This window comes from Hemibagrus wyckioides, linkage group LG21 (genome assembly GCF_019097595.1).
Source record: "Hemibagrus wyckioides isolate EC202008001 linkage group LG21, SWU_Hwy_1.0, whole genome shotgun sequence".
Classification (NCBI taxonomy): Eukaryota; Metazoa; Chordata; class Actinopteri; order Siluriformes; family Bagridae; genus Hemibagrus; species Hemibagrus wyckioides.
This window is the reverse complement of record NC_080730.1, coordinates 4,359,559-4,371,582: the sequence shown is the minus strand read 5'-3', so window position 1 is coordinate 4,371,582 and position 12,024 is coordinate 4,359,559. Positions and strand designations below refer to the sequence as shown.

Genomic DNA, 12,024 nt, shown 5'->3' with positions numbered 1-12,024 from the left:
ACTGAGTTGCTGTTGAAAGGATATGAAAGAGGTTTGAAGCAGTTATAAAAACAGTGTGTTCTTACAAAATATTTTTTTTCTAATCATATTGGTCAGCTCTCACTAGAGTCATATCGGACCCCAGGATCTGCTACTTCGATTACAGAAAGATCTTACAGTTCACCTCTCATCATGACCGCCATCAGGGAAAGCAAAAAGAAAGATAAATGCTAAATAAATTGGCCCTCCGCTTTCAACTGTACTTCTTATGAGTGGCGTGAAACCCGTTCTCTGCTGAAATGAATAAAATATATGACCTGCTGTTGAAATGTAGTGTGCACATGCAGCACTTGCCCTCTCCTTCACCTCAATAAACAGCAAAGTAGCAACAGACCTCGGTATGGAAGGCTATTCTCCTGCTCGAGGCCATGCTTAGAGAAGTGCACTCAATCGCATGCACACTATACCATCTACTCATCTTATTCAACAGCCTGCAGGTCAGACTTCTCACCAGCAGGGGGCAGAAAGCGTGCACAGATGTCCGAAGTATCAAGACATGGCGTTCATGTTGAGAATGCTTGAGAGAACAATATATTTTTGATGTACAGATGAATATATACATCAGTTTAAATGGCAACCAAAAACTTTCCAAAATTGATTTTTTTTCTTCAATACAAAGACATATAATACCTATAAAATTTATCTCTGGAGCCTGCTTCAATAAATGCTAAACAAACCTTTTTTCATAGAAAACATTACTGTAAACAATGACACGTTTTTATACGTAATTGTGAATTAGCTGTTACTATAGAAACAATTAGATATTAGAAAAAGTGTTAACTACTCTCAAACACACTGACCAGTCAGAATCAAACATTCAGTTATACAGTTCAGGGAAACGTCAGCGTGCTTCAGTGAAGTGTATCATGTCTTAAAGTTCACTGTTACTCCATACATGATATGGCTTTTGTTACAGTTCATCCACCATGCTATCTAGAGAGCTGGACGTTACGGTACACTGGTTATGCTTCCACAGGCTTGCCATCAGACTGAGTTACATTTCAGTGACTTCTTTAAATGAGATTTTTCAAGGATCAATTCTTCATCCCACTCACTGTACTGCCTGGAAACTCACTATGGCTGAACATCTCTGAAGGAATGTGTGCATATAGGACACACAGAGGTACTGATTGATTGAGAAAAAGAAATACTGCCTCTTTCAGGGGTGCCAACAATTTGGAAGGTGTATCATTCTTTTAATGTTATTACATGAAGTTCTCAACATTGATATCATCAAAATGACTAAAGTAGGTTTGCTCAGCTCAGATGTCCATCCAAAGGGCTAAATTAATCAGAACATCATTTGGATGGTCAGAAAGTTTCATTTGTTGGTTCATGCTTTTTAATACCTGTAAGATATCAAAATATCTTGATATGATTTTTTTTAATGAAAAAATAATGCTAGCACCTTCTTATTGCTTTTGAATGCAATTCATAGCAGTTTCTTTTAACTAGCTTCACTTACGTAGCTGATTAGCAAACATAATCCTCCACTAAACTAATATGTATAGTTAGGTGACAAGATAATTTTCTAGCTAGCTAACTAGTTTCCCATGAAGCATTTTGTTCACAAAACCACCACAACTTGCCTATAAAATTTCATTAATCTATTCACATGAAATCTCTCTGCAGCTATATGAAGGCAAGTTTGCTAGCAAGCTCAGTGGTGACAGTTTAGTTTTCTGCAGTGTCTTGGCTAATTAAAGGTACTTTTCTAGTTGAGAAAATACTCCCACTTAAGCTTCTGAGCTGATTACAGGATCCACCTCTAATTACTTGACTATTCAAATCCGTTCTATGTGGAAGGAGGTGAGACCTGGCTGCTAATTAATGACTCCCATAATTAGCAGGTGTTGTGAGTCTGGGTTCCAAACATTCACTAATGAGCAGTTGCTCTGAGTATAATATTCCTATTGCAGAAGTTCATGGGTTTTAGGTTTGGTCCTGAGGCTTGAAGGTTGGGTTAAAGTTTGCATTAGGTTCAAGGATGCCTTTGAGGTGAGGTTTTCAGGTTTCTTTTATTTTAGAATAGGTCAATGTTACTTAAATGTTTTTGTTTTTTTTTTTACATTTTTATTCATTTGTCTGTTTGGTAGGGTCTATTGGATACTCCTGTTTTATCATGCTGTGAATATCGGTGCTGAAACTGGTGAGTTCATTATAAAATTCTAATGTCTGTTAACAAAACATAATCTATGTATTAACTCCCTACTGTGAACTAGTTTACAGCTATGGCCCTCAAGATGGAAGTAAACCTGGAAATATACCTGAGGCAGACCGTACCCCTGCGACAAGTGAACCCTTCCCACAAGAAGTTTCATGCAATGGTGTAAAGGGCCAAGGATCTTGCTCTGGAATGGTCTCAAGAGGTGGCAGTAATGATCCATCATTCCAGGCTGCTAGTTATGATGCCACTTCCTCTGGAGGGGCCTCACAGGAATCAAAGCAAAATGCCTATGGCTTGCCAGTTTTTGCCTCTTCCTTAAACTCCAACCCTTCAGTCAGTGTTTCTAATCTGGTTCAAAACATGCAACCTAATGTTTCTAACAAAAATGCTGTGTATGATCCCAGTATTCCTCGTGTAGTATCATATGGTTCGGTGTACAGACTTCTAAAACCACATGGTGCCTACAGCTCCATTAGAACTACACCTTCTGCAAGTTATAAGCCTCCTCTTAGCAGTTCTGTGACCTCATCTATGTTCGCACCAACTGCCCAAAATGATTATCAGGCTGGGTACTCTCAGATTAATTATGCTGCCACACAACAGGGAGATGCTTATAACTCTATGGCTGCTGCACATTATTCAAGAAATAAGCCCTCTCTAAGGGGCATGGTGATCTCAAGTGGTCCCATGATAACATTTATTATGCCAAATCAGAGTAATGACCAACTTATACAAACCACCAACAAATCCCAGCATAGGTATGAACCTGATGCAACCATCAAGCCATTGGTGACTGACCAACCTACTGCTGAAACTTCTAAGCCTTTTAAGTATAGTCAAGGAATGAACAATCAAAGGTCTACTTCCAGGCTTCAAATGCTAAAAAACAGATGCCAGTTTCAGCAGTCAATAAAACAGTCAATTGCTGCCCCCAAACCTCATTTGGCAAGTAAAAGTACATCAACTCCAGAATCAAGGCCCACAGAACCAAGGTTTACACAACTGGGAAATGCCTACAGTTCAGCAGACACAACCTCCAGTGTCTTCAAGGCAGCTCAATCTACCTATATACAGCAAACACCCAAACCAATGAAGAGTAGCCAGCAGCAAGCTGATTTTTCCCAAGATGTCTATGACTTGAGTTCAACTACAGTACCATTGAGTGACTCTGTATATAGGTTTACAAGACCAGAATATGTCTATGGCACATCTGAAAGTACAGGTACCTCAGTGTATATGCCCTCTAGCAGTGCTAAGATGGTTCAAACTAACTACATGCAACATTTCTATCAAGCTGGACCTTCTTTTTCTAAAATTGGTTATAGTTCTCCTTCCTCTGCAGTGGCTTCAGGTGACTCAAGGCAAGGTTTTGCACAGTCAGGAAATGTGTATGGCTCAGCTGATAATGCCTACACTTTAAATTTCCAGACTGCTCCTAGCAGTTCCAATTTGTCTCTAAATCCATACTTCATAGCCAGGCAAGGTGGAAGATCTTACCCTATGTTTAAGCCACTGCAATCCAGTTACAAACCTTTTCTAACAAGGTATACACAAATAGTTTCTGCTAAGGATTCTGACCAGCTAAACCAAATGAGCAATCAGATGTCTGATGTCAAAGCTGTAACTTCAGAAGGCTTTCAAACCCAGCAACATTATAGCTCTGTCTTGGTTTCTGACCCTGTGCAAAACAACGATCACCCTCAAAAGAACCCACAAGAGCCTGTTTCCCAACCTTTAAAATCTATTAACTCTCATCCATACAAACCTAAAAACCTATTTGATTATTTGTCAAGCTTACCTCTCCCAGCTGAGCAATCTATATCCGATGCCAACAACCAACTACAACCTGGACAGCCAGATTCTGCCAATCTGGCCACCTCTATCCAAACAATAAATTCTACATCTAAACAGATCTGGGGTTATTACAGTCCAGCACCTTTAACTGTGTCTCAAGGAAGTGCTGGACTTTCTATCCCAAGTTTTGTTTCTGACCCTGTGAGTGGTGGGTATGGTGTGGACCAGACCAGTCATCAGTCAGGTGTCCTTGTCAACCCTTCCCAACAAATTTTCAGGCCTTTATCATCACCACCACTACTCAATAGTCCAGAAAGTCAGCCTGTATCCCCAGGAAGTTGGTATGGACCATTACAACCAGATTCAGGGATTGCTTTTAGAGGCCCCAGGACAGTGCTGAATTTCCAGAAGGTTTAATTTACCAGGCCACTCCAGTCTGGGTAGGGTTGATTCAGTCCTAACCAGAATGAATATGGTTCCAAACATGTCTTAGACCCAGATGGTGATAGAAAAAAGGAAAGGCCCTTTTCTACCTAGGAGCATGTTTTGCATTTTGATCAAGGTGTTTCATAAGAAAACTACCGAGCAAATTCTATTGAAATAAAAATGTGCAAATAGTACATGTGTTGAGACTGGGGTTTTTCTTAAACTAAATCTCATGTAATTGCATTTTGGGACATGTAGTGACCTTGGAACTCAAGGTTTGCCTGTGTTTTCTAGTTTCACTTGGGTCTGCAGCATTTTTTTTTAAACTGCTGTCTTGAATAAAGACTGTCTTTATGAAAAATCTTTTCAGAAATCTATTTTATAGCTTGCTTCACCGGTGGCTATACTGCTACTGAAAAAAATCAATATCCTATTTTTTTTAAAAAGAGAATCCATCAGAAAAACATTTCTTATAGAAACGCCATAATAAGGTCAGTAACTGGTTCTAGTATGGTGTTAGAAGGATCATTAAGTTAGAGAACCTTAAAGCTAGAACATGGTACTACCTTCATTTAGGTTTGATTTAGGATTTTAGTGGAAATATTTTCACCTATATAGACAAAACACTGGTGACCTTCCTTCCAAACATCCTGTTTGCTATCCAGAGGGTTTTCATGGTCCTAATATTAGGCATTGTTTTGTCTCACTGATAACAAAAATATGTTTTATTTAAAAGTACATAGAAGTCAAGTGGATTGTTTTTACATGATAGCCTTGGTTTAGAAATATTGCTAGGAAAAAAATATATTAAAATGAATAAATAATGCTACATCATTGAATGTTTTGAATGTTTTATGCTGTCTGCTTATATGCAGATAACATAAGTCTGACTGACTAAATTGCATAGCTGTAACTATTCCTCATGTCTGAATGTTCACTGAGATGTTGAAAATATAGGATGGGAAGAAGGCAGCAGGAATATCCCCAAAATGATTACACACTGTCAATCTTTAATGTAAATTTGGTGTAATATAATGTGCTAGATGTTAGCTTTGACAAAGGGGAGCCAGGGGAATTAGGGTAATCATATCACTCGTGAAATGAAGGAAGCCTGGGAGTGTTACAGATCATTCAAAAACGAAATTACAGCGCTGCATCTAAATCAGCTCTGAGTGTTGGTTCCTGTGGCCAAGGTCAGCTGGATGCTGGCAGGTTGTGCACACTGACATGCTTTGTGAATAAAGCGGCAGAAGGGCCAAGAGTGACTAAATGATTTGTAATGACTCCCATTCCCTGATATATACTTTTTATAACCATTTTCTGAGAAGCACAAAGCTAAAATAGTGTTTGATAGGTCATTGTGGGTGGAAGCACTTTGAGGTCTGGCCAGATGTATTACAAAACAAATATACGCCAACTATAGGAGCTAGCATTTTGATTATAATCATTGTAATGTTTGAACATTACAACCTCTTGCTTTTGCCTGGCTGGCATGGTCAGCATGTGGAACTAAGCATACTTGCATACCAAAGAGGAGTGTTGTGGAATGGCAACGTGTGAAGTGCTAAAGCTCGTCTAGCACCGGGCTTGCTCTATTTTAAGGCCTCTGGCAGGTGCCATAACGGCATGTTTGTGCAATAACAGTAACCTCTCCTTGGGATTTCTCATTCTCGTTCCTGGAAACCTGCAGTGTTTGTTTCATCCTATCTATCGGCATGAAGTATTGTGTACATGTAGCACGTATGCAGTTGTTGACTGATTGGGTTGTAGGTAACATCATGGAATTCTTCGACCCCTTTTTCTCTGAGGATATTGGATGACGCAGGTGTCGTCAACAACTTTCCACATCAATCATCCCCGGCTGTTTTCAGCTCTTTCAGTCTGACCATGGCAACACGCGAGCCTAGGGCACGTTCTGGTTCCTCTCACTATTTTTAACAGAATTACACAGAACTCTTCAGGATTGAGCTCAGAGCAAAGGGCCGACATACAGAGAGGGCGGGATGTGAGGCCGGCTTGTCCTGCCACATGTGACGATATCTTAAATTGGTGGTGGGTCAGGCGGAGTGGCCAAGTCTTACAAATGACACAGGTACGGGGCGTACCGCCTAGGAACTCTCAAGGAACTCAGCATTTGTTTGTTTAGCCAGCTGAAAAGAGTGATTATCAGATCTTCGTTATTACGGTAATCCAAATTCTGCTTTGTTTTGATTTTTAATGAGCAGATTTAAAATCATATGCATTAATACGAGTCTTGATTGGCATAGTGACCAGTTTCAGTGAAGTTTTTTGTTTAATATTTATTTTTTTATTCAATATTTTATTTACAGGTTAATGTTGTTTGCATAGGTCCTGCATAGATCTGGAAACCTGATATGGATTCCCTCTTGTAAAAGTAATACCCAGGACCTAAAGTTTCTAAATTCATTACCATTAGATTTCAGAAAATGACTAAAAGTCTAGGTTTTTCTTTTTAGACAAGGTTGAGAACCCTGTGCTCTTTTTTTTTTTAAATTTAGTATTCACTTGAGTATATATCTTCGTAACTCCTTCATCTACTTCCAAAGTTTTAATAGTAGTTGGAAGCTAAGATACAAAACATTCTTGTAGATCAAACTGGCATTAATTTTTTACCTATCAGAAAGTGTGTACTTGACATTAGTTCACAGGACTTTCAGAGGAGAAAGAAACCATTATGCCGTGATGTCCATCTTTTTCTTATTAAATGGTTTTAGCATGAACTCTGGAGATCATGTCCGTTCTCCGTGTCTCTATCCTGTCTTCCAGGCTACAGATTTCTAAGTCCATGTCATCACTTTCTTTAAGTGCCATGCCTCAGGTCCCTTTTCTGAGACGTAGAGCAACTTCACACCGCTACATCAGTACCAAGGTCCTATTGGCTGAGGGTGAGGAGACGCCCTTCACCAAGCACTGTCGCAACTATGAGAACAAGTATCAGGTGAGAACCTTATCCGCTACCTACGTCAAACAGGAGTAGATTGCATCAGACGGCAAAAGCAGTGTTATTGTTTAATATTTGCTTAATATGTTTTTATGTAGGTTCTCTAAATGGTTCTACTTTGTGTCTTTTCTGAAAGGAAAAGCTTCTGCTATAAGGTTCTTCCAGGAGGTCAAACCCATTAAGGTGTTAGATTTAGTTGCTTAGCTAGTATGGTTTGTTTATTAGCAATTTTTTTTTAATGATTTGTTTATTTAGCTATTTGCTAAATCATTGTTGAAGCTGCGTGTTAGTAGGTGCATGTGGTACCATTTGACTGAATATTGTATTTTTTATTATTGGAAGAGAAAAAAAATATTAGGATGCATACAATTACTTCTGTCTGCTAGAGAAACCATATACTTGGAACCTTTTTAATGTGGTACATGGAGACTTGAATTAGTCGCCAAGGTGACAAAGCAAAGAAGCAAAGAACCAAGGGTTAGGTTGCCAGATGGACAATTATGTAATTTATGATGAATGGAATACAAACAGTTCTTGTAATTGAATTGCTGTGTACAGATATAATTAGATATCTGAAATGCAAAATAAAATTAGACTTAAATAATAAATTAGTGTCTAGAATACACATCTACATGCAGACGTGGCAACATCTATAGTTTGATATTAGCATTTAACATTCTTTCCTGTGAAATGGAAGGTGCATAAAAAGAATGCATTTAGTGCAAGTATTGATCGGATTAGATGAAACAACCCAGCATAAAAAGTGATTCACTTAAAGGGAAAGGATGTGGGACAGCATGCATTTGCTTCTGGTAGCAACTTATTTCACTACATTTACTCTGCATGCAATCAAAATCGTGCCCTGTAGGTTTGTGACAGAAACTACTGCATTTGATTCGGTACATACTGCATTTGATTCACTACTTGCTGCATTTGATTCACTACTTGAATCTGATTCAGTACCAACTGTATTTCATGCAGACCCTACTGTATTAGATTTAGTACTTACTGCATTTAATTCAGTACCTAAAGCATTTGATATTACTGGATTAGATACAGTACTTACTGCATCTGATTCAGTACCTACTGCATATGATACAGTACCTATTGCATTTGATTCACGACTTACTGCATTTGATTCAGTACCTACTGCATTTGATTCCGTACCAACTGTATTTGATACAGAAACTACTGGATCAGATTCAGTGCCTACTGCATTTAATACAGTACTTACTGCATTTAATTCAGTACTTACTGCATTTGATTCAGTACTTACTGCATTTGATTCAGTACTTCATGCAATTGATTCAGTACCAACTGCATTTGATACAAAAACTACTGGATGAGATTTAGTACCTACTGCATTCGATACGGTACCAACTGTATTTGATTCATTCCTTACTGCATTTGATTCAGCACCTAGTGCATTTGATTCAGTACCAACTGTATTTGATACAGAATCTACTGGATGAGATTTAGTACCAACTGCATTTAATTGAGTGCCTACAGCGTTTGATTCAGTACCTACTGTATTTGATCCAGTACATACTGATCAGTAGATCAGGAGTCTGGCAGCTCTTTTGTGTCTGTCCCATTGCATTATGGGATAGCGCAGTGTGCACTGGCTACATACTGCAGAATCCTCAGGTATTCTGGGTATTTCTCAGCTACTGTATACTGAATACTGAGAATTCGGACATACTTCTCTTTTGGTGTACTGCTTTTCACCTACCATGTAGTTGGGTACTAGGGAGATTTGGACAAGCCTGTTAGGATTTTCTTGTGAACCATGTTCCCTTACTTGCACTTGTACCTCCTTTCTGAACCAGATTCTACAGACAGAGATTCAAAAGCTGAAGGACCAGATGCAGGAGCTGCACAGAGACCTGACCAAGCATCACTCTCTCATCAACACGGACTCCACAAAGGAGATCCTGGAGAGATCCGTGAACATTGATGAGCAGATCGAAGCACAGTACTCTGCCATGCAGACCTTGAGGACCATGTTTGAGGAGGTGAGGCTGAAGGATGGTGCAGTCCCCATTACTCCCAATGTGGAACCATGATTCTGGACTGACTTTTCTTTTCCTAAATATTTCACTACATCTCACTATGTATTTGTTCTTTCATAGGTCTGGGAAGAGACGTTTCAGAGAGTCACGAATGAGCAAGAAATCTACGAAGGTAAGCCTATACATTTATCAGCTGTTCCTAGAAATCTGGATGGTCCTCAGTCTATCTTCTGAAGCACATATGTCTTTCCGAATCTCAGCACAGCTCCATGATCTTCTTCAGCTTAAGCAGGAAAACTCCTACCTGATGACGATTGCACGACATATTGGACCGTACATATTGTCTATAGCAAAAGTCAAGGAGCGCCTTGATCCCAGGTAGCTGACATTCCCATCATTATCATTAAAATCCTAGTAGGAAATCAATCTGATTTTGGATTCTTATGACAGGTTCCAGGAGCCGAAAGAACCTGAAGACGACTGCACTGAGATCATGCTGAAGATCTATGAAGATAATACAGTGACCCATGAATCACAGCACAGGTGATCTTATAGGCTGCAAAAAGCTGAATTTTGTCATAAAAACACTAAACTTCAATGCTTGCTTGAGGTGTGGTATTTTATTTCCATTCATAATTGGACATTTAGGTCTATGATCAACTTTGTTCAACCAAACCATTGTTCTGTGAATAATGAATATGGTCCAAACACAAAAAAGGAGAACTTGATAACCAACAGTGACCAGTGAAAGATGTCTGGAGATGTTGTTTAAAAAATGCTTGTAATTTTGGTGGATCAGCTTAATTTTTGATTGTCATATAAATTAGCTAATAAATAAATAAATAATATAAATTAATAATATATGAATCATTAATTAATTATATTTAACAATTAATTAATTAAATATGATTAATAAATAAAAAATAATTAAACAACAATAGACATCCAGTACAATACAGATAAATAAATAATCCAACATATACAATAATAATACATTTTTCAGAATTTTTTGCCTTTTTTTTGCCAGCAGTTGTTTCTGTAAAATTGATTTGTTTCTCATTAAAAATACGTAATGATATAATTTGCAGCAATTTGTTGTGTTTTAAAAATTTCCATATCACAAATTTTCCATGGTTTTTTTTGGTATGTTTGTTTAGCTACCCTGACTACAGTTCCTTAATAATCTCCACAATGAATTTTCACAGAATCCTTTAGAATGATCTGATTCAAGTCATTTGTATATATAAGACTACTGGAATAAAATAAACCATTACAAAATTTTCATAATAAACTGATTGTAATCACAGTACCAATCCCAAAGTAACCCACATCCTTCATAAAAACCTAGCAGTGCTGAAAACCAACCACTGATCTCTGACCTGGGTTCTTTCCCACCAGTAAAGATGAGAGCTCTTTCACAGCCTACAGTCGGGATTCACACAGAAATAAGAAAGCAGGAATCTTACAGCGTGAGCCACCAAGGAACTCGGACCACCGCTGGCAAAGCAAACACAGAAATATTTCCGAGAAGCCGCTGCGCAAAGAGCTGCCATTCTAACACCATGCCTTCAACCACAACGTAAAGGACCGTCATCATAACCCCATCTGGTCTGAAGTACAAAACAAATGCAATAATATTAACTAAATATTTAAAGTTTCTCCTGGATAATTTTTAGTAAATATGGAAACACTGCAAGAAAATTACCGAAAGCTGTAGAGTGAATTTTATTCGCCAGTAAAGTAATATTAGTATACAATACTGGAAATGTACTGGAGTATAATTCACAGAAAGCCGGACAATTTATAGTCCTTTAGCGTATAATCACTTTACTTACTGTAATACATTAGAACAACTGTTAATTTCATGTACATTTTTACAGTACACTCCTTTATACTGCATGTTAAATATATTTAACGACTGTGAAAGTTTCCTCCTGTTTCACTTGAGTTTTTGAGGTTAAAAAGGAAAGAAATGAAACTTTCGACTGTATTGTAAAATTGTGCTTGGAAAAGTGTTTTAAAAAATAAGTATTCTGGTTTGTGTACTTTTGGTATTATGATATAAAGAATGTTACAACAGGAAAAGTGTTTATTAAAATAATGTATAAGAATTTATTTAAAATATAACTAATTAATTAATTATTTTATCAAGCAATCAATTAATTAATCAATTTATTTATTTATTAAGTGATTTATTTATTTATTCTTTTATAAAGCAGTCTATTTATTTATTTATTTATTTATTATATAATTAAGTAATCAAATAATAAATAAAGAAATAAATAAATGGATGAATGAATGAATTAAAAAATAAATAAATATAAATGTCACTACTTAGATATTTCTAAAATATTTTAGATATGAATTCAATTTCATGATTAATTTTTTTTTAAAAAAACTAATTCAAGAATTGAGCTATTTTTTGTTCATTTATTTTCATGTTTTATTTATGTCTTTACGAGCTAGAACGTACTTTGAATAAATTGTGATTTTCTAAAGAAAATGCTTTATATCAAAATAAACTGAGACGTTCATAGATGTCTTGCTAAAACAGAACCTAACATTAGTTTTATTACGTTTAAATAGAGCTTTATGTAGGGATCATGCTGCCTTGACAGCTAATA

The 12,024-nt window shown here is 37.2% G+C and overlaps 1 protein-coding gene across 4 annotated transcripts; it reads left to right on the top strand.

The window, feature by feature from the left end:
• The first annotated feature begins 6,280 nt into the window (after positions 1-6,280).
• Positions 6,281-11,521, top strand: rnf207a (ring finger protein 207a). Of its 4 annotated transcripts, none has more exons than XM_058373912.1 (7): positions 6,281-6,611; positions 7,253-7,385; positions 9,218-9,403; positions 9,521-9,572; positions 9,661-9,778; positions 9,851-9,943; positions 10,799-11,521. In XM_058373912.1, exons 2-7 carry the CDS (start codon positions 7,257-7,259, stop codon positions 10,956-10,958), a joined length of 738 nt encoding a protein of 245 aa, XP_058229895.1. In that variant the 5' UTR covers positions 6,281-6,611; positions 7,253-7,256; the 3' UTR covers positions 10,959-11,521. The 4 variants fall into 4 exon arrangements, with proteins under 4 accessions (XP_058229895.1, XP_058229894.1, XP_058229893.1 ...); XM_058373911.1 differs by having other exon boundaries at positions 6,282-6,518; positions 7,214-7,385; positions 10,799-11,519; XM_058373910.1 differs by having other exon boundaries at positions 6,284-6,611; positions 7,214-7,385; positions 10,799-11,514.
• The last annotated feature ends 503 nt before the right edge of the window (positions 11,522-12,024 follow it).

Excerpts from the sequence above, each read along its gene's own strand:
- rnf207a (XM_058373911.1), top strand. The coding sequence starts at position 7,233 with ATGTCATCACTTTCTTTAAGTGCCATGCCTCAGGTCCCTTTTCTGAGA. Across the intron at positions 7,386-9,217 it reads ACTATGAGAACAAGTATCAG|ATTCTACAGACAGAGATTCA; the intron begins GTGAGAACCTTA and ends TTTCTGAACCAG. Across the intron at positions 9,404-9,520 it reads TGAGGACCATGTTTGAGGAG|GTCTGGGAAGAGACGTTTCA; the intron begins GTGAGGCTGAAG and ends GTTCTTTCATAG.